Below are 20,494 nucleotides of genomic sequence, written 5' to 3' on the forward strand. Positions count from 1 at the left end.
TTGTCCTTTTTGAAACAGCTCAACAACCAAATAGTATGTAAGCACATGGGTATTTTATAGAGCTGAGAAAGTATAATGAAAAACACATGCATTTGTCTGTAATTCAAGCTGAAATCATGTCATTTGATTTGCACCAGAAAATAAAATGACCTAAGGTAATGACAAACAAGACTTAAAAAAAAAAAATAAAGTTGTACCTTTATGCACAGTCACAGTCCAGCAAAAACAATAATCCACAGCAACATTTAATCATTAACCATAAGACCTGTATCAAGAGTTACCAGAAATTCTTTTTGTATGTGAATACTTTAGAACAGCATAATGCTGCATAATGTGTGAACTCCTTGCAGTACTGTCTTCTCAGTTTTGTAGATGTGATGGCTTCCTCTTCTGATTTGTAGTAGTTGTTAATCTGACTACTTACAACAACTATCAGTAGCAGTTTTTATTTTTAAATCTAACAACAAAGATCAAGTAGCAGAAATAATGAGTATTTTATCAGTTCTGTTGGTGATTAAATTAAAAAGTGCACCATGTTATAATTATATACTATATTTCAGAACTGAAAGGGTGTGAATTATTAGTCTCAAAAAGGAAATTTTAATTTTCTAACCTATATCTCCACTGCTCGAAGATTCTGTGAAAGATGGTGTCCCTTCAGTCCATGTTGGTGTGCTTCCTTCAACTGATGCAGGTGGGGTCCATGTCAGATTTCTTCCTGTAGCACCAGAGCCAAAGCCTGACGTCGATGATGTTGACTCTACACTCAATGATGATGATTTTGTCTCTACTCGACATTCGAGGCGCACTTCGGAAATGCTGCTGTAAAGGCACACAAAAATAGAAACCATTCACTGTAATAATAAATTAGTGGATAACAATAAATAATTAGGGAGGATGGTAAAAAGTATTTCATGACAATGACACTGAGTTTTATTACACACATAGCAACAGCTCATGTGGACAAGAATGGTGACAAGGACTGACCATGGCTTTATTAAAGGACGTGTCCTGGCATTTACCTGTAGTGTTTAAAGAGAATAGTGGAGAACATAAATCTGGATATCTAGACAGAAATTTGATCCCTAGTCCACCAGAATATCATTCAAGTGTCCAAACCATAGTGTCACCTTGCAGTGTACTTTCAAACATTATTTGATGGGTTATACAAGACCACTGAATAATAATGTGCCAAATGCCCAACTCAGTAAAGGTAGTGGTTACCTCAATAAAGCACAACAAAAAGTGAATCAGTGAAGATATCCTCATACATAGAGGGCAGAATGTTGTGTGTAAAATAGTTCTCAGGCTCACTGTTATTACAGGATGGTGAAAATTCCACTCCCCTTATCTAGGAATATCAAAAATCCAGAAGCAGTGTTGTTAGATGTACAGGTGCCAGTTTCATTCAAACTGGCTCTTCGGTAACACAAAGGTGAACAATAGCCTTTTACCTCCTTTTCTGTTATGTGATGGTTCCATCTCGGATATTTCCCTTTTGATTTGTGACATTGCTTAATCCTGTAGGGCTCAGCTGGACAACATACTACAAAGGGAATGTTTTACTTTAATTTTGTGGCTAATGTGTTTCCTGGATATGGGTCCTTTTGGATGAGTGTGGTATTTAGTTGGAAGGTATATTACAGTTAGACCAGCATCTCCTACCACTGTTCAAGAACTGAAAGCAAGGAAGCAATATTAGAATTTAGCTTCACACCATATCAAGTTCATTTGAGATGAAACACTAATTCAGACAGCACAAGGATGGGAAAAAGGCACTACTCAGTTCTTTCCAAATGAATCATTTGTCATAACTGATTTAAGAAACCCACAGGTAACCTAAATCTGGATGGCAGCAAAGGGATTTGAGTCTAATTCAGGGCTTCCCAACGTGTGGTCCGAGGACCCCTTAGGGGTCCGCCAGCTCTTTCTAGGGGGTCCGCAGGCACCTTTCACCAAATCGTGTAAAATAATGAGTAAAATTATTGAATAAAAATGTGAAAATCAAATTTATCACTATTTTTTGTGTGTGTGAAACACGTGTACTTTTACTTCAGGTCGTATCCCCAAGCAGCCTTTGCGGTTCATAAGTGAGAATGTATACACAGTTTAGTGCCGGAGAATGCAGCTTCTCTGATCAACTGTTTCGCAACAATACGGGGTCGTTTGTGTGCCGGCTCACGGCACTAGATGCGCTTAAATGTTTTACGCATGTGCGAAGCGGGCTTTGTCGACCAATCACAGCGCTCACTGGCACGTATGCGGCCCCATGCATCATTAAATGTTAAACTTGCTTTGTCAGTGCACTACCTATTTCATAAGTCGATTTTTGACCAGTTTATTACTTCTAACATGGATCGGCGGCTGAAGTCAGGATCATCGAAGAAGGGTGCAGTTTCTCAATCACCTTCACAACAAGGGAAGTTTCTAGTTGAAACGAATGAGGAGGGAGGACGACCATAGGCAGACTTTACGTACATTTGAACATTTTTCTTCGGATTTCACGAAAAAACCACACACACACACACACACACACACACACACACACACGACTGTTACGAAATATGCATGCTCCTTACACAACAGTAGCCAAACAGTGGAAGTGAACAGAACATAAGCGGCAGCTTGTCAATAGTGAACAGTTTGGACGTGACGTTGATTGCTCTTGGAGGAAGATGGTTCCATCGTGTGAAATTTCAATTACCAAGTAATTTTAATCAGGCTATAGTGTGTTGAACAAAGGGAGTAAATCCACTAGCAAGTGTCCGGATACAGTGGGAATTCAAATTGGATCATTACTTTCAAGTTGTTTTCATTCATCTCTAAACCAAAGACTATTGATACTTCGGGGGTGGGGGGGGGGGGGGGGGGGGGTGGTTAGTGTTTAACGTCCCGTCGACAACGAGGTCATTAGAGACGGAGCGCAAGCTCGGGTTAGGGAAGGATTGGGAAGGAAATCGGCCGTGCCCTTTCAAAGGAGCCATCCCGGCATTTGCCTGAAACGATTTAGGGAAATCACGGAAAACCTAAATCAGGATGGCTGGAGACGGGATTGAACCGTCGTCCTCCCGAATGCGAGTCCAGTGTGCTAATCACTGCGCCAGGGGGGGGGGGGGTGTCATTGGGAACATGGCACTTGCATTAAGAAGCTTTCAGTTCCCATGGGTTTCGCTCTGAAATTTAAAATTACTGTGCTCTTGACTGACTAGGGGTCCGCCATGGATTTTCGACTGAAGAAGGGGTCCGCCAGCTGAAAAGGTTGGGAAGCCCTGGTCTAATGTATTGTAATGCTTGGCTCAAATCTGGAAATGGAACTATCAGAGAGTGTCAAAAGTCACTCCCAAACCTATTAATAACCTCACTGATTTCCTACATGCAGATGTGCAGCACTGTTGGCCATGATGACTGCAGAGAAATATGGAATAGCATTTATTGTCGCTTCATATGTTTCTAACCTACTCCACTGCTGCAAGTACTGAGTGCCTTCTCATGTGTGGAGTCATATATGTTGCAATTACAAAAGACCGACATTAGTATTTCCTAACATATTAATGTTTATCGTAAATGATATCCTCCATCTACACTGAAACAAATGCACTGCTTTCATTTCATGGCTCCTTATACTGAATATCATTTAAAGGAGAGTCCTAAAACAGTTGATCATTTGGAAACAGGCATATCATATGCCTTCTTCTATTTGTAATAAATACTTAGTTTTGCTTTGAATATAAATTGTGTGTGTTTTTGCCGTATACCAAATAGGAGTGCCTAAAGAAAATATTTGACTAACAACTCTCTCTTCATTAGTTCGATACTTTAGCTAGTGTACATGACCATTCACACTACTCTTGACTCCTTTATATGTTTTTATCATCTCATGACATATGAGATATGCATTTTTACAGTTGAATCAAACCTCTTTATCATAAAACATTTACCTTTTAAGTAGTAATTTCAGTACCACTTCTAGAATATACACTCCTGGAAATGGAAAAAAGAACACATTGACACCGGTGTGTCAGACCCACCATACTTGCTCCGGACACTGCGAGAGGGCTGTACAAGCAATGATCACACGCACGGCACAGCGAACACACCAGGAACCGCGGTGTTGGCCGTCGAATGGCGCTAGCTGCGCAGCATTTGTGCACCGCCGCCGTCAGTGTCAGCCAGTTTGCCGTGGCATACGGAGCTCCATCGCAGTCTTTAACACTGGTAGCATGCCGCGACAGCGTGGACGTGAACCATATGTGCAGTTGACGGACTTTGAGCGAGGGCGTATAGTGGGCATGCGGGAGGCCGGGTGGACGTACCGCCGAATTGCTCAACACGTGGGGCGTGAGGTCTCCACAGTACATCGATGTTGTCGCCAGTGGTCGGCGGAAGGTGCACGTGCCCGTCGACCTGGGACCGGACCGCAGCGACGCACGGATGCACGCCAAGACAGTAGGATCCTACGCAGTGCCGTAGGGGACCGCACCGCCACTTCCCAGCAAATTAGGGACACTGTTGCTCCTGGGGTATCGGCGAGGACCATTCGCAACCGTCTCCATGAAGCTGGGCTACGGTCCCGCACACCGTTAGGCTGTCTTCCGCTCACGCCCCAACATCGTGCAGCCCGCCTCCAGTGGTGTCGCGACAGGCGTGAATGGAGGGACGAATGGAGACGTGTCGTCTTCAGCGATGAGAGTCGCTTCTGCCTTGGTGCCAATGATGGTCATATGCGTGTTTGGCGCCGTGCAGGTGAGCGCCACAATCAGGACTGCATACGACCGAGGCACACAGGGCCAACACCCGGCATCATGGTGTGGGGAGCGATCTCCTACACTGGCCGTACACCACTGGTGATCGTCGAGGGGACACTGAATAGTGCACGGTACATCCAAACCGTCATCAAACCCATCGTTCTACCATTCCTAGACCGGCAAGGGAACTTGCTGTTCCAACAGGACAATGCACGTCCGCATGTATCCCGTGCCACCCAACGTGCTCTAGAAGGTGTAAGTCAACTACCCTGGCCAGCAAGATCTCCGGATCTGTCCCCCATTGAGCATGTTTGGGACTGGATGAAGCGTCGTCTCACGCGGTCTGCACGTCCAGCACGAACGCTGGTCCAACTGAGGCGCCAGGTGGAAATGGCATGGCAAGCCGTTCCACGGGACTACATCCAGCATCTCTACGATCGTCTCCATGGGAGAATAGCAGCCTGCATTGCTGCGAAAGGTGGATATACACTGTACTAGTGCCGACATTGTGCATGCTCTGTTGCCTGTGTCTATGTGCCTGTGGTTCTGTCAGTGTGATCATGTGATGTATCTGACCCCAGGAATGTGTCAATAAAGTTTCCCCTTCCTGGGACAATGAATTCACGGTGTTCTTATTTCAATTTCCAGGAGTGTAGTTCCCAAACATTTTCAAATATTTTTACTTAAGTATCTTAGTTAAACCATAGTAAAGACTGAATAACCGTCTATAGAATGGAAACAACCTGAGGAACAGTATGGATTCTGGGAGACACTGGACATACAATCGATCTAATCTTTCAACTTTGTGAGCTTGTGGAAAAATTTACATCCAAATTAACAACCTTTATGTAGCCTTACTTAATATCAAGAAAATATTTGATTCTGCAGTTAGAGGCTGCAAGCATTTGTAGGGATGACTACAATGTTTGGAAGAAAGGCAGGAGTCAGGCAAGGAGGAGTTCTGCCTTATCTTTTATTCATTGCAAGAATGAATGAGATCCAACATGTAAACAATGTCTTAACATTCAAGAGGACAAACTAAACAATAAAAATTCTGTATGCAGATTGTTAAATGAATTCAGAGAAAAATTTGTTAGACACAACTTGACAACAACAGATCAAAAGAATGATCACTACTGAAACATGGAGCTGAGGGGGAGAATGAGGACATAAGTAGGACAGCATGAAAATGAGTGGATGTAAAAATAGAAATTCATGAAAATCTTAATCTGTTGAGCCATTAAATAGCTTGAATGACATATGTAACCTCAGTAAACACATTGTGGACAGATCCTGAGTTTACTTATGTATCGCACGCCATCCGTTTAGGGACTAATCTTGAAACAACTAATTTTTTCTACACGATGTCTGCAGATGCCATCTGCTGTGATATATTTTAACTACTTCATCTATTTAGGTGTTCAAGTCAGTAGTAAATGTATCATACTTGATTGCCTTCATACGTGTTTGCTTATTTACCATTCTGATGCTATTTTGATATTTCAAATAGTTACTATATTTGCCTTGAAGCTGCTCCTGCTTTTAGAGATGGAGTTACTCATAAAATGGAAGGAATTGAACGAATCTGAAATACTTTTGGATGTTTTTGACAATGATTGTTCAGATGTTCTTAGTGAGAATGAAGATCTGGACAACTGTATGAATGACTGTTTTATGGTTCTAAGGACAATTCCAGTGACAGTGACATCATTAGACCTATAAAGAAGCCTAAGTGACAGTGCTTTCAACTGATTCCAACAACAATAATGAAGGTGACTCTGTTCTTGCGAATCAGTCATAAAGTTAACTCTTTCGAGACAGCCTGAGGGTCTCACTTGGGCACGGGCTATGCCAGTGCACAAATAAAACTCAGGTGTCATCTTGTGTGTGTGTGTGTGTGTGTGTGTGTGTGTGTGTGTGTGTGTGTGTGTGTGTGTTAATGATCCATAACCAAGACTAAGGGTACTTCAACAGGAAATCAATGTTGAATTAGGAATGGTGAACCATAACTGTAATGCATTTGATTGTATTTCTGACCAATCAGCAATATTCTGAGTAGAATATAACAATGAATCACACAAAGGCAACACAAAACATACGTATTGACACACTTGACAAGAATGCATCAAGCTGCATTCAAAATAAGTAATGTAACTTTTGTAAACAAGCAGCTTACATTAGCACCTGGATTCAACCATTTGTCACACACTATGTTTTCCACATCATGAACATATGCTGTGTATTTATAAAAAATCATAAGTGGCAATCTACTTCCTTAATACACGTATATTGATGCCACATACAAGATAAAAAGTATTTTAGGGATTCACTACCCAGCAACTCATTTTAATATTACTATATATTTCCACAATAATGGACAAAATATATCAATTAACCACCCATCGCAATATGCTTTCAAAGAAACAGTATCAGCAAAAATGTATGGATCACATACAGTAATGTTAACTATTTATGTTAATGTAATTACTCTGCCAAATGTTTAACAAAGCGGAACAACTTTTCTTCAGTGTCAATATGAAATATGCTACTATTAATATTATGAGTGTTAGAACTTTGGCAAACACAAGATTAGTTAATGCAATGGGAATAATAATTGTCTTACTATGATTGTTTGCACAAAACTGTTTAGCAGCATGCATAAAAGTAATGAAACTAGACTAACAAGAGAAATACAATAGGTAGATGTGGCATGTGGAGAAAAATTGTGGTATTTAATACATAAAACAGCATACAGTACTAACATAGAACTAAAAGTGGATCTAAGTTAAGTCCTATATAACTCCAGCCTGCATACCATATTTCCAACAACATTATTTTGCATCAATACATTCAGAAGAAGAATATTGTTAACAACATGTCATTAAAGCAAGAATGAACACACCAAAAGCACAGTAACAAAATGTAATACACCGCTCATTCAATCATATTTCGAAATAGAAAAGTAAATTATTGTTTTTTAGTGGACCTCAACTACAAAGAACTAAAATATAATCCAAATATTTGTCACTGTAAGAATGTGTACAATTCTGAGTGCATTACAGACAACCAAAGGGAAAAAAAACCTCCAGGGTGACTAAAACAAACACATGAATTACAATAAATTAAGGCTATGGCTTTCAATTATTGGCATGCACAGAACACTTCACTAGAGCTCAATAAGAATGGACCTTACAGTTCATGAGAGATTCCATGTACATAAAATTAAAAAGAGAAACACAACTGACTTTCCAGAACTAATTGACAATAATGCATCTTATTTGTGTATTTCTTTAACTTATAATCCTGAATCATTTATATAACAGTATCACAACAAGAGTGACTGATTCCATATCCTCCAAATTATTTAAAACAAATGCTTGTAGAAAAATAGAACTGGGATAGCAAAAACAGTATTTCATACAAGAAAATTAGCCCTCTGAGGTGGATGAAATAACAGAAATTTTAATTGAGAAGCAAAAGGGCGAGCTTAGCTTGACTCTCTCTCTCTCTCTCTCTCTCTCTCTCTCTCTCTCAAGATAACCCTCCAGACAAATTATAAATATTAATTTTAAATATAACTTACAGGCTCACCTCTGGACTATATCAAATATACACAGCTCTAGCCAATCACATAATCTGGGAACAAACATGAAGGAATGAAATTTCTAGTTCCATACACATGAAGGTCATCTGGGGGAGGTAGGGAAACATGAACCCAGAGAGAGCCATGGTTTTGTTTAAGTAAACACAACAACTCTCAGCTTAAATAATTTACAGAAACACCGTAAAGCCTGAATTAGGGTAACTAAATGGATACTTGGAGTCAATATTCTAGAACAGAATTCCACGGATTTAACAACTGTGTCACCTAGCTTGGTAACTATAAAGAACCCTTGAGAAAACAAGAAAAATTCTTGAACTGTTTTAAATAAAACAATAATGAGAAACCTTGGGTGGCGTGCAAACAACTGCAAGAGAGAATACAACCACTTCTTGCTTAGAGTAGTTCAATAGCCCCTTCAGTAATAGGGCAAAACACAGCAGAACAACAAATACCAAAATTACTTACATAAAGATGCATGTTTAATTTTTTCTCAAGACAAAGAGTAGTTTGTGGCGTAAGATTACAAGAAACTATCTCAGAGCTGTCTGCCTCTGTAGCGCAGTAGTAGTGTTACCGCCTACCAAGCAAGGGGGGCCGGGTTCGATTCCTGCAAGGGGACTGGGTGTTGTGTGTCCTTCATCATCACTGACACGCAACTTGCTGTAGTGGCGTCAACTAAAAAGACTTGCGATATGGCAGCTGAACCCTGAAGGGGATATCCCGGCCAATTAATGCCATATGATCATTTCATTTCATTTCATTTCATTTCAGAGCTGTGGTCAAATGAAATAATAATTTTAATTGGAAGTGTGTGTGGTCATAGAAAAAAGTGATAACATATGGAAGCAACAATTAATGTGTTCATTTCTGAAATCATATTGAAGTAAAGGATTATTTAGGCTACACCTACTGTAACTGGATTTAACAAGAAAGAGAAGGGAATGGAGAAAACAAGTGAAAATGGGTTTTTTTCAGAAATGAGATATGAAGAGATAGAAAAAGATAAGAACCATTTATTTATACATCTAATTCCGTAGGACCAAATTGAGGAGCAAATCTCCAAGTTCATGGAACTGTCAGTACATGAAATTACAACATAAAAGTAATAACAGATAAAATAAAATTTTTATGAACCAAAAAGAAGTTAAGCCATAAGTTTAAGTAAACACAATTAACAATATAACATAAGCAGCAGCTTAATTTTTCAAGACACTCCTCAGCAAAATAGAAGGTTTGACCCATGAGGAAACTCTTCAGTTTTGATTTGAAAGTGCGTGGATTACTGCTAACATTTTTGAATTCTTGTGATAGCTTATTGAAAATGGATGCAGCAGTAAACTGCACACCTTTCTGCACAGGAGTTAAGGAAGAGCGATCCAAATGCAGACTGGATTTCTGCCGAGTATTAACAGAGTGAAATCTGCTAATTCTTGGGAATAAACAGATATATATATAGATGATGTGACTTACCAAACAAAAGCACTGGCAGGTCGAAAGACACACAAACATACACACAAAATTCAAGCTTTCGCAACAAACTGTTGCCTCATCAGGAAAGAAGGAAGGAGAGGGAAAGACGAAAGGATGTGGGTTTTAAGGGAGAGGGTAAAGAGTCATTCCAATCCCGGGAGCGGAAAGACTTACCTTAGGGGGAAAAAAGGACGGGTATACACTCGTACACGCACACGTGTGTGTACGAGTGTATACCCGTCCTTTTTTCCCCCTAAGGTAAGTCTTTCCACTCCCGGGATTGGAATGACTCCTTACCCTCTCCCTTAAAACCCACATCCTTTCGTCTTTCCCTCTCCTTCCTTCTTTCCTGATGAGGCAACAGTTTGTTGCGAAAGCTTGAATTTTGTGTGTATGTTTGTGTGTCTTTCGACCTGCCAGTGCTTTCGTTCGGTAAGTCACATCATCTTTGTTTTTTGATATATATATATATATATATATATATATATATATATATATATATATTTTTTTTTTGAGAGGTCAATGCCAAAATACCCAGCCTAATGAAGAGGGGTCAACAAGAGGTTCACGAACATACACCACTTATTGCTCGAACTGCCTGTTTCTGAGCCAAAAATATCCTTTCTGAAGAGAAGATTATCCCAAAATATAATAACATACGACATAAGCAAATGAATATAAGCAAAGTAGACAAATTTTCATGTCAAACGATCACTTATTTCAGATGCCATTCGAATAGTAAAAATGGCAGCATTAAGTCTTTGAACAAGATCTTGAACATGGGCTTTCCATGACAGTTTACTATCTATCCAAACAACTAGAAATTTGAACTGTTCAGTTTCACTAATTATATGCCCATTCTGTGAAATTAAAACGTCAGGTTTTCTTGAATTGTGTGTTAGAAACTGTAAAAACTGAGTCTTACTGTGATTTAGCATAGGTTTATTTTCTACAAGCCATGAACTTATATCACGAACTGCACTATTTGAAACAGAGCCAATGTTGCACACAATATCCTTTACTACCAAGTTAGTGTCACTAGCAAACAGAAATATTTTAAAATTACCTGTAATGTTAGAGGGCATAACATTTATATGAATAAGGAACAGGAGTGGCCCCACCACTGATCCCTGTTGCACCCCCAATTTGATCATACCCTACTCAGACTCCACATTACAGCCATTCTCAGCACTGTCAATAATGACCTTTTGCTTTCTGTTGTTAAAGTAAGAGGCGAACCAATTGTGAGCTACTCCCCGAATTGTGCAATGGTCCAACTTCTGAAGTAATATTTTGTGATAAACACAGTCAAATGCCTTAGTTAACTGCAGCATCATTGTGAATGGAACACAAAAATTTTAATTCAATGTTACATATAATTTTTGTACAAATAACTGGTGGCAGTAATAAATAATTCTCGAAATATATTTTGTGTAGATGGTGCTGAAGAGCTTTCAGGAAATCTTAATAATTCTAAAGATATTCAATGAATACACCAGATTAATTACTCTCATCCTTTGTAAGCTTAATATTCTGGCCAAGACTGATAGCATCACAACATGACAAATGTGGCATTCATTGAAATTTCGCATCTCATTAATGCTGCTACTCAGCAAGAAAAACCAGGAAATATCTATCAGTTCCATATGCTGGGACAGCCTACATTAGCACATGTTCAAAGTTTCAGGTGACTACACTTACATTAATGATATAAAATCAGTCAGTATTTTTAAAGCTATTAATGCTGCAATTCAAACCTATATACACAGTGAGGTTCATTAAATACATCAATGGTGTGTGTTTGGGATGCTGCCGAGCCCAAAGTTGGTTAGTATGCACAAATAAAAGTCATATATTAGTTGAAGTCAAATTATCACGGTTTACACATGGTTGAATAATAGTATGTGCATACACAGCCAGATATGAATGCAAATTTGAAAGCTGTTAAGAACTTGCTCGCGTACTTTCAAACTGCTCCACACTACTTTTTTACATCATGAGTGGTTGTTTTTCCAAACCACTGTCTTCCTCCCAGGATTTCCATTATCACATTACTTTTTATATTCATTTGAGTCACCTATAAGGTGAATACACAATCCAGGGAAAAAACATATTTGCTGCACTGGAAACGGAGCTGGTATGTGAGGAACAAAACTGTTTCAATACCATCGTCTTGGAAAATAGCACTATGCCAGCACTAAACTAAGAGTGTAACTTAGACTTCTGGACTATTTTAGAGAAAGAATTTGTCATTCAAAATAAAATATATTACAGTCAAAATGATATCTAATGGCACCAAATGCTTCTGGAAAGTTTTAAACATAAACAATATGATCTATTTTATCATCATGACTTAAGTATGCTGCCTGCCATCGCAACTGCAAACACTAAGGAGGACTGCAAATAACAGTAGTTTGCTTACTGCACACACACACACACATATATAGTGAGAATACATGATTACATCTATGTGTGGTTTTAGAGTATCCAGGATAAAAAATTTAGTACACTGAGCTGACAATTCTGGCAGCAACAACAGTCACACTACACTTGGCACTGAATTGAACTGAGCTTGGATGACGTATGGACACATCATTTGACACTGCTTCAACTAAATGCCGGAGTTTATCAAAAGCTGCTGGTGAGTGGCGGTGTGCCAGTAACGCGGCAACCCATGACAGACAAAATGTTTTCAATGTGGTCAGAACAGCACCGGCAACAGACCTCCTTCGATTATCTTCTAGAATGTCAAAGGCCTTGAAGATAAGGCACAGCCACTAGCCTATCAGATAAGAAATATGATGCCTGCTGAGCAAGCTACCAGCTTTGTGAACCAGAGATGTTCACATTCTGTACTCTGTAGCACCTCATACTCTCCCGCCAGTTGCTGGACCCATGAGATGATGACAAATGCAGTCTTGCAATGTTTGATCTTCTCGGAGCTTCTGTGCATGGATATGGCTATTGTAAAGCTGTATGCACAATCCAGATTCATCTCAAAAAATGATTTGGTGCTACTCCTGTGCCTAGTATTGTCGTCGGGTGCACAACTGTCAGCATGTTTCTCACTGCTGCCGTGTCGAAGGAAGATGTAACAATGGTCACTATGACGACGGTAGTGCTCCAGACTCCATTTCTCTGTCCATGTGGATACTCATCTTGCTGCAAATGGGCAAATTTCCAACTCAATGTACGTAATGTGGCTGTATCATACTGCACGCCTGAGCAAACAATATGTCTGTCCTCTCAGGCATTAGTCACATGGGGTCATTGGGGTATTGAATATGGTCTTCCTGAAACCATTGATTCCAATATTCACATGACAGTTGTGGAATCCCGACCAATGCAAATAGTAGTATCATGGAACGATAAACCACAGTCTTGACAGTTCACAATCCTGCCCCTGTGAAATACTAACACCTGTTAGTAAACAGTTCACCTTCTTACACGTGACATAAGACAATCTTTTCAGGAACAAACAGTCAAATGTGATTTCTGAATAAGAAACCTGATTTGTAATCTTTCATTACACACAGGTTTTAGGAAATGTTACTCCTATCTACTTTGTATGGTTGCATTGTATGCTAACCATTTGCATGCTGTCTTCATGGTGATGCAATTTTGATGGTCAAGAGTGTATACTACTTTTACATAAAATAATTGATATTTGTTGTTATGCTTTGCTTCTGCACTGTGACCAATCTGATTTTTACTGGACTGTGACAATTCAAGGCTGTGGCATCCATTGTAAAAGCAAATGACAAAATTATGGATATCGTTATTATGTAACAAGTTTATTAATGCATAATTTTAAATTAACATAACGTAACTACGTGGCAAACAACTATTGTCTAAAGGATCTGGTAGATGTAGCATAATACAGGACAGTGTAAATATAACTTTAGCATTTGATTGTAACCACCTGTAACCTAAGCATGATACTGTTATGAGATACCATGTAACACATGCTTGACTTTAAGATGCTATGCACCATCATTTTTCTGTGTTCTTCCTATCTCTATTTTATTTTTGTCTCATAAATTAACAGTACGAGGTGCATTCAAGTTCTAAGGCCTCCGATTTTTTTCTAATTAACTACTCACCCGAAATCGATGAAACTGGCGTTACTTCTCGACGTAATCGCCCTGCAGACGTACACATTTTTCACAACGCTGATGCCATGATTCCATGGCAGCGGCGAAGGCTTCTTTAGGAGTCTGTTTTGACCACTGGAAAATCGCTGAGGCAATAGCAGCACGGCTGGTGAACGTGCGGCCACGGAGAGTGTCTTTCATTGTTGGAAAAAGCCAAAAGTCACTAGGAGCCAGGTCAGGTGAGTAGGGAGCATGAGGAATCACTTCCAAGTTATCACGGAGAAACTGTTGCATAACGTTAGCTCGATGTGCGGGAGCGTTGTCTTGGTGAAACAGCACACGTGCAGCCCTTCCCGGGCGTTTTTGTTGCAGTGCAGGAAGGAATTTGTACTTCAAAACATTTTTGTAGGATGCACCTGTTACCGTAATGCCCTTTGGAACGCAATGGGTAAGGATTACACCCTCGCTGTCCCAGAACATGGACACCATCATTTTTTCAGCACTGGCGGTCACCCGAAATTTTTTTGGTGGCGGTGAATCTGTGTGCTTCCATTGAGCTGACTGGCTCTTTGTTTCTGAATTGAAAAATTACATCCACGTCTCATCCATTGTCACAACCGACAAAAAGAAAGTCCCATTCAAGCTTTTGTTGCGAGTCAACATTGCTTGGCAACATGCCACACGGGCAGCCATGTGGTCATCCGTCAGCATTCGTGGCACCCACCTGGATGACACTTTTCGCATTTTCAGGTCATCATACAGGATTGTGTGCACAGAACCCACAGAAATGCCAACTCTGGAGGCGATCTGTTCAACAGTCATTCAGCTATCCCCAAAAACAATTCTCTCCACTTTCTCAATCATGTCGTCAGAACGGCTTGTGCGAGCCCGAGGTTGTTTCGGTTTGTTGTCACACGATGTTCTGCCTTCATTAAACTGTCACACCCACGAACGCACTTTCGACACATCCATAACTCCATCACCACATGTCTCCTTCAACTGTCGATGAATTTTAATTGGTTTCGCACCACACAAATTCAGAAAACGAATGATTGCACGCTGTTCAAGTAAGGAAAACGTCGCTATTTTAAGTATTTAAAACAGTTCTCATTCTCGCCGCTGGCGGTAAAATTCCATCTGCCGTATGGTGCTGCCATCTCTGGGACGTATTGACAATGAACGCGGCCTCATTTTAAAACAATGCGCATGTTTCTATCTCTTTCCAGTCCAGAGAAAAAAAAATTGGAGGCCTTAGAACTTGAATGCACCTCGTAAATGCTGTTTCATTTTGACACATCTGTTTATGGCCAACATCAAAGCTAGTAGCCTGAGGGGCAATCACATTACATTTGTTCATGCTCAGGCAGGCAGTACTGTAGAATACACTACAGAGCTGGGACACTGCACTCACAATGTCAAAAGGGTAGCCAGATGTGAGTGGTTCTACTGCACCAATCAATAGTGCGCATGTGATCAGCTAGATACAATGTTTCTGTTAGCGTTATAATTAGGTAACAGAGAATAGAAATTAGTAGAAAATATCTGTAGCTAAAGAATAATGGAAGTACAAGAGGTGGTCATGAATTATACAGTACCGACTGTGTATAATTTAAAAACGTGCAGCCTCACAACTTATATTGCTTGTTTAAAAACTTGGATAATTATTATAAAGAATTCACAATAGCATCAGAATGGAATTTCTGCACACACATAAGGAATGAAAAGTCAGTTAAATTAACTGACTTGTGCTGAAAGGACTATCAACCCTTTGAATATGTTTTGACAGAAACTACAAGCGGTAATTATAAAGTTTTAAATATCACCTTGAAGCAATAAAGTTACGTAACTAATTTTTTTGTTTGTTTGCAGGTACATGCCTGTGATCCCCGTACACACTGAAATCTCTGCACCAAAGTACCACAGCACACCACTTGAGAAGCTAAACAAAATGCTTGGTGTGTCACTGTGATCCCCAGACAAAGGAGTAAAGCAAGCACAGGAAATGTGTGGATTCACCACTGCTGAAAAAGACGAAGACCCAACTGCCATTCAGCAAGGCGATCCAGTTTATTTCTGGGACTGGCCTGGTGTGGTGGGGTGCTACCATGTTACACCAATAAGGGGTAAACCATCACATGAGCGCACTAATCGAATCTTCTAATAATGTTCAAGATGTGCCATGGGAAGCTGCCCAATGCCCCAGCTCAGTCCATTAGGACACAGTCACACATTTTGTTTCTTTGGGCTACCACATTTTGCCTCACACCTCGTATTCTCCTGACACTGGATACAGTGATTTCTTCTTCTTTTCTTGGATGAAGAAAGCACAATGCTGTGATTTTTGAGTTGGAATGTTCCCCAAACAGATAAAATGCAGAACTCTACAATTTGAGATCTGTGCGAAGTTGTCCACTGTTGAGAAAAATGTGTCACATTGAAGTGTAAATATATAGAGAAGCACTAACACTATCAACAAGTTCCATAGTTGTATTTTGATTTATTGAGGGATTAATTAAATCTTTATGACTGTCCACATACAGGGCATATAAAACGCCAAAGTCTCAATATAAAACGCCAAAGTCTCAATATAAAACGCCAAAGTCTCAATTTGAATCTGAAACTGCAAACTAGCACAATATGTCAATTTCCACCACAATAGGGAAGTCGGTTTCAGTATCTTTCAAGTACCACAATTTGTCACTATCCGAGGGGTATATTTGCAATACTACACTATGTCATTATATTCAGTCTGTAACTTTCATAAGTGTATCGCTGGCTTTGCATTACAGTTCAAAAACATTGTACTGTGAGAGTGCAAGAAAAAGTAGTGTTATACTGACTTGAAACTTCCTGGCAGAATAAAACTGTGTGCCCGACCAAGACTCGAACTCGGGAATTTTGCCTTCCGCGGGCAAGTGCTCTATCAACTGAGCTACCAAAGCATGACTCACGCCCGGTACTCACAGCTTTACTTCTGCCAGTATCTCATCTCCTACCTTCCAAACTTTACAGAAGCTCTCCTGCGAACCTTGCAGAACTGACACTCCTGAAAGAAAGGATATAGCGGAGACATGGCTTAGCCACAGCCTGGGGGATGTTTCCAGAATGAGATTTTCACTCTGCAGCGGAGTGTGCGCTGATATGAAAGTTCCTGGCAGATTAAAACTGTGTGCCCGACCGAGTCTCGGTCAGATACACAGTTTTAATCTGCCAGGAAGTTTCATATCAGCGCACACTCCGCTGCAGAGTGAAAATCTCAAAAAATGGCTCTGAGCACTATGGGACTCAACTGCTGTGGTCATAAATCCCCTAGAACTTAGAACTACTTAAACCTAACTAACCTAAGGACAGCACACAACACCCAGCCATCATGAGGCAGAGAAAATCCCTGACCCCGCCGGGAATCGAACCCGGGAACCCGGGCGTGGGAAGCTAGAACGCTACCGCACGACCACGAGATGCGGGCGTGTGAAAATCTCATTCTTATACTGACTTGATTACTAATAATAATAATAGTAATAGTAATAATAATAGTAATAGTAATAATAATAATAATAATAATAATAATAATAATAATAAATCCTGTGGAGGCCCGGGAAAAAGAATAGGCCTCCGGTATGTTCTGCCAGTCGTAAAAGGCGATGAAAAGAACAAACCACCAATAGGGCTAACCCCCCTTTTAGTGTGATTAGTTGGTTCAGGACAGAACTAAAGAAGCCTCAGACAAGCGCCGTCATGGTCGGGGATGACGCTTGAACCCTATGCCTGCCCACAATGGTAACGACACTGCTAGCCAACTGGAAAATGATTTAAATCCAAATAGAGGTGTTTTGCAGGATATGCTTCCTGCAACCACCCTAGAAGGAAAACAAAGACAGAGGATGAGATGGTCAGGTGAAGTTAATCGACACCTTATGTTCTGTTATTACCAAGCAACAAACCTAGGAACCAACACAACTGGATACAGATCACAAGTATACACAACATTTATTACCAGATACCCAGAATTAAAATTTTTAACAGAACAACGACTAGCTGATCAGATCCGTGTAATAATCAAAAATAACAGCATACCCAAGTCAGAATTAGAAAACATCAAACAACAAGTACAACAAATACTGGAACAAAATAATGTGCAATTAGAAGAAGAAGAAAATACAGTAATGGACTCAAACATCCCAGAGCAAACAAACAAAGGACAACACGCATCAATTAAACAATCAGAGGAAAATGAAATCTTAAGACAGCCACCAGAACAAGCACAAATAGAACACGAAGTGACACACGTTAGATATAGAAGAAAAATTTCAGCTTACATATATAGAATACAAAGACACAAATACAGACATTAGACCATTCTTGCATAGACCGCCAAATAACCCACAAGTCGAAACAACAATAAAAACTATCAACACAATCATACACAACAAAATAAATGAAAAAATAACTATGGAAGACTTACAACTACTGGTTTATATAGGAGCACTTACTACACTAAATATACACGCTAGGCAGAGATCAGAACCAACCAACACACAGAAGAAACCCACAAAACCAGCATGGCAACACAGGCTACAGATCAGAATAGAAAAACTGAGAAACGACATCGGACAGCTAAAACAATTTATAAGAAATGAAATGTCAGAAAAAAAATTGAAAAAGGTTAGGTAAAATCTCACAACAAGAAGTGATAGAGCAATTAGATGAAAAGAAGCAGAAATTACAAGCATTGGCCAAACGACTTAGAAGATACAAAAAAAGTGAAAATAGAAGGAAACAAAACCAAACATTCAACACAAACCAAAAGAAATTTTACCAGGCAATAGATAACACACACATTAAAATGGACAATCCAACAAACATAACAGACATGGAACACTTCTGGAGCAACATATGGTCAAACCCGGTACAACGTAACAGGCATGCACGGGGGATACAAGCAGAAACAGACACATACAAGATGATACCACAAATGCCTGAAGTGATAATTTTGCAACATGAAGTCAACCAAGCAATTAATTCTACTCACAATTGGAAAGCCCCTGGAAAAGATAAAATAGCAAATTTCTGGGTAAAGAAGTTCACCTCAACACATTCACATCTAACTAAATTATTTAACAGTTACATTGCAGACCCATACACAGTCCCTGATACACTTACACATGGAATAACCTATCTGAAACCTAAAGATCAAGCAGACACAGCAAACCCAGCTAAATATCGCCCCGTAACATGCCTACCAACAATATACAAAATACTACTACTACTACTAATAATAATAATAATAATTATTATTATTATTTCTTTACTTTCTCAGACGTTAGGTCTGGATAAAAATGGAAAGTGACGCGGACCTTGATCAAGCGTCACTTCCTTTTAACTGTACGGTATATGTTATATTGCATTTAGGAACTTTCGGGTGATTGAACATGTATCAATAATTACGGATTTCTGTAGTTGTATATATAAGTTTGGATGTAGCTGTATTGCATTGATGTACTGGTGGATATTGTGTGGTATGACTCCTGTAGTTGACAGTATAATTGGTATAATGTCAACTTTATCCTGATGCCACATGTCTTTGACTTTCTCAGCCAGTTGGATGTATTTTTCAATTTTTTGTCCTGTTTTCTTTTGTATGTTTGTTGTATTGGGTATGGATGTTTCGATTAGTTGTGTTAATTTCTTCTTTTTATTGGTGAGTATGATGTCAGGTTTGTTATGTGGTGTTGTTTTATCTGTTATAATGGTTTTGTTCCAGTATAATTTGTATTCATCATTCTCCAGTACATTTTGTGGTGCATACTCGTATGTGGGAACGTGTTGTTTTATAAGTTTATGTTGTAAGGCAAGCTGTTGATGTTTATTATTTTTGCTACATTGTCATGTCTTCTGGGGTATTCTGTATTTGCTAGTATTGTACATCCGCTTGTGATGTGATCTACTGTTTCTATTTGTTGTTTGCAAAATCTGCATTTATCTGTTGTGGTATTGGGATCTTTAATAATATGCTTGCTGTAATATCTGTTTATTGTTTGATCCTGTATTGCAACCATGAATCCTTACATCTCACTGTATATATTGCCTTTTCTTAGCCATGTGTTGGATGCGTCTTGATCGATGTGTGGCTGTGTTAGATGATACGGGTGCTTGCCATGTAGTGTTTTCTTTTTCCAATTTACTTTCGTCGTATCTGTTGATGTTATGTGATCTAAAGGGTTGTAGAAGTGGTTATGAAATTGCAGTGGTGCAGCCGATGTATTTATATGAGTGACTGCTTTGTGTATTTTGCTAATTTCTGCTCGTTCTAGAAAGAATTTTCTTAAATTGTCTACCTGTCTATAATGTAGGTTTTTTATATCGATAAATCCCCTTCCTCCTTCCTTTCTGCTTAATGTGAATCTTTCTGTTGCTGAATGTATGTGATGTATTCTATATTTGTGGCATTGTGATCGTGTAAGTGTATTGAGTGCTTCTAGGTCTATGTTACTCCATTTCACTACTCCAAATGAGTATGTCAATATTGGTATAGCATAAGTATTTATAGCTTTTGTCTTGTTTCTTGCTGTCAATTCTGTTTT

At 39.4% G+C, this 20,494-nt stretch overlaps 1 protein-coding gene across 8 annotated transcripts in view; it reads right to left on the bottom strand.

The window, feature by feature from the left end:
• Positions 1–20,494, bottom strand: part of LOC126470298 (phosphatidylinositol 4-phosphate 5-kinase type-1 alpha) — a 311,070-nt gene that overhangs the window by 73,089 nt on the left and 217,487 nt on the right. For 7 of the 8 annotated variants that reach the window (XM_050098063.1, XM_050098062.1, XM_050098064.1 and 4 more), the window contains one exon: positions 614–822. In XM_050098063.1, coding sequence (XP_049954020.1) covers positions 614–822 — 209 coding nt within the window. The remainder of the gene's footprint in view (positions 1–613; positions 823–20,494) is intronic. The other variant, XM_050098060.1, reaches the window with a different exon arrangement.

Source organism: Schistocerca serialis, chromosome 3, assembly GCF_023864345.2.
Source record: "Schistocerca serialis cubense isolate TAMUIC-IGC-003099 chromosome 3, iqSchSeri2.2, whole genome shotgun sequence".
NCBI classification, from domain to species: Eukaryota; Metazoa; Arthropoda; class Insecta; order Orthoptera; family Acrididae; genus Schistocerca; species Schistocerca serialis.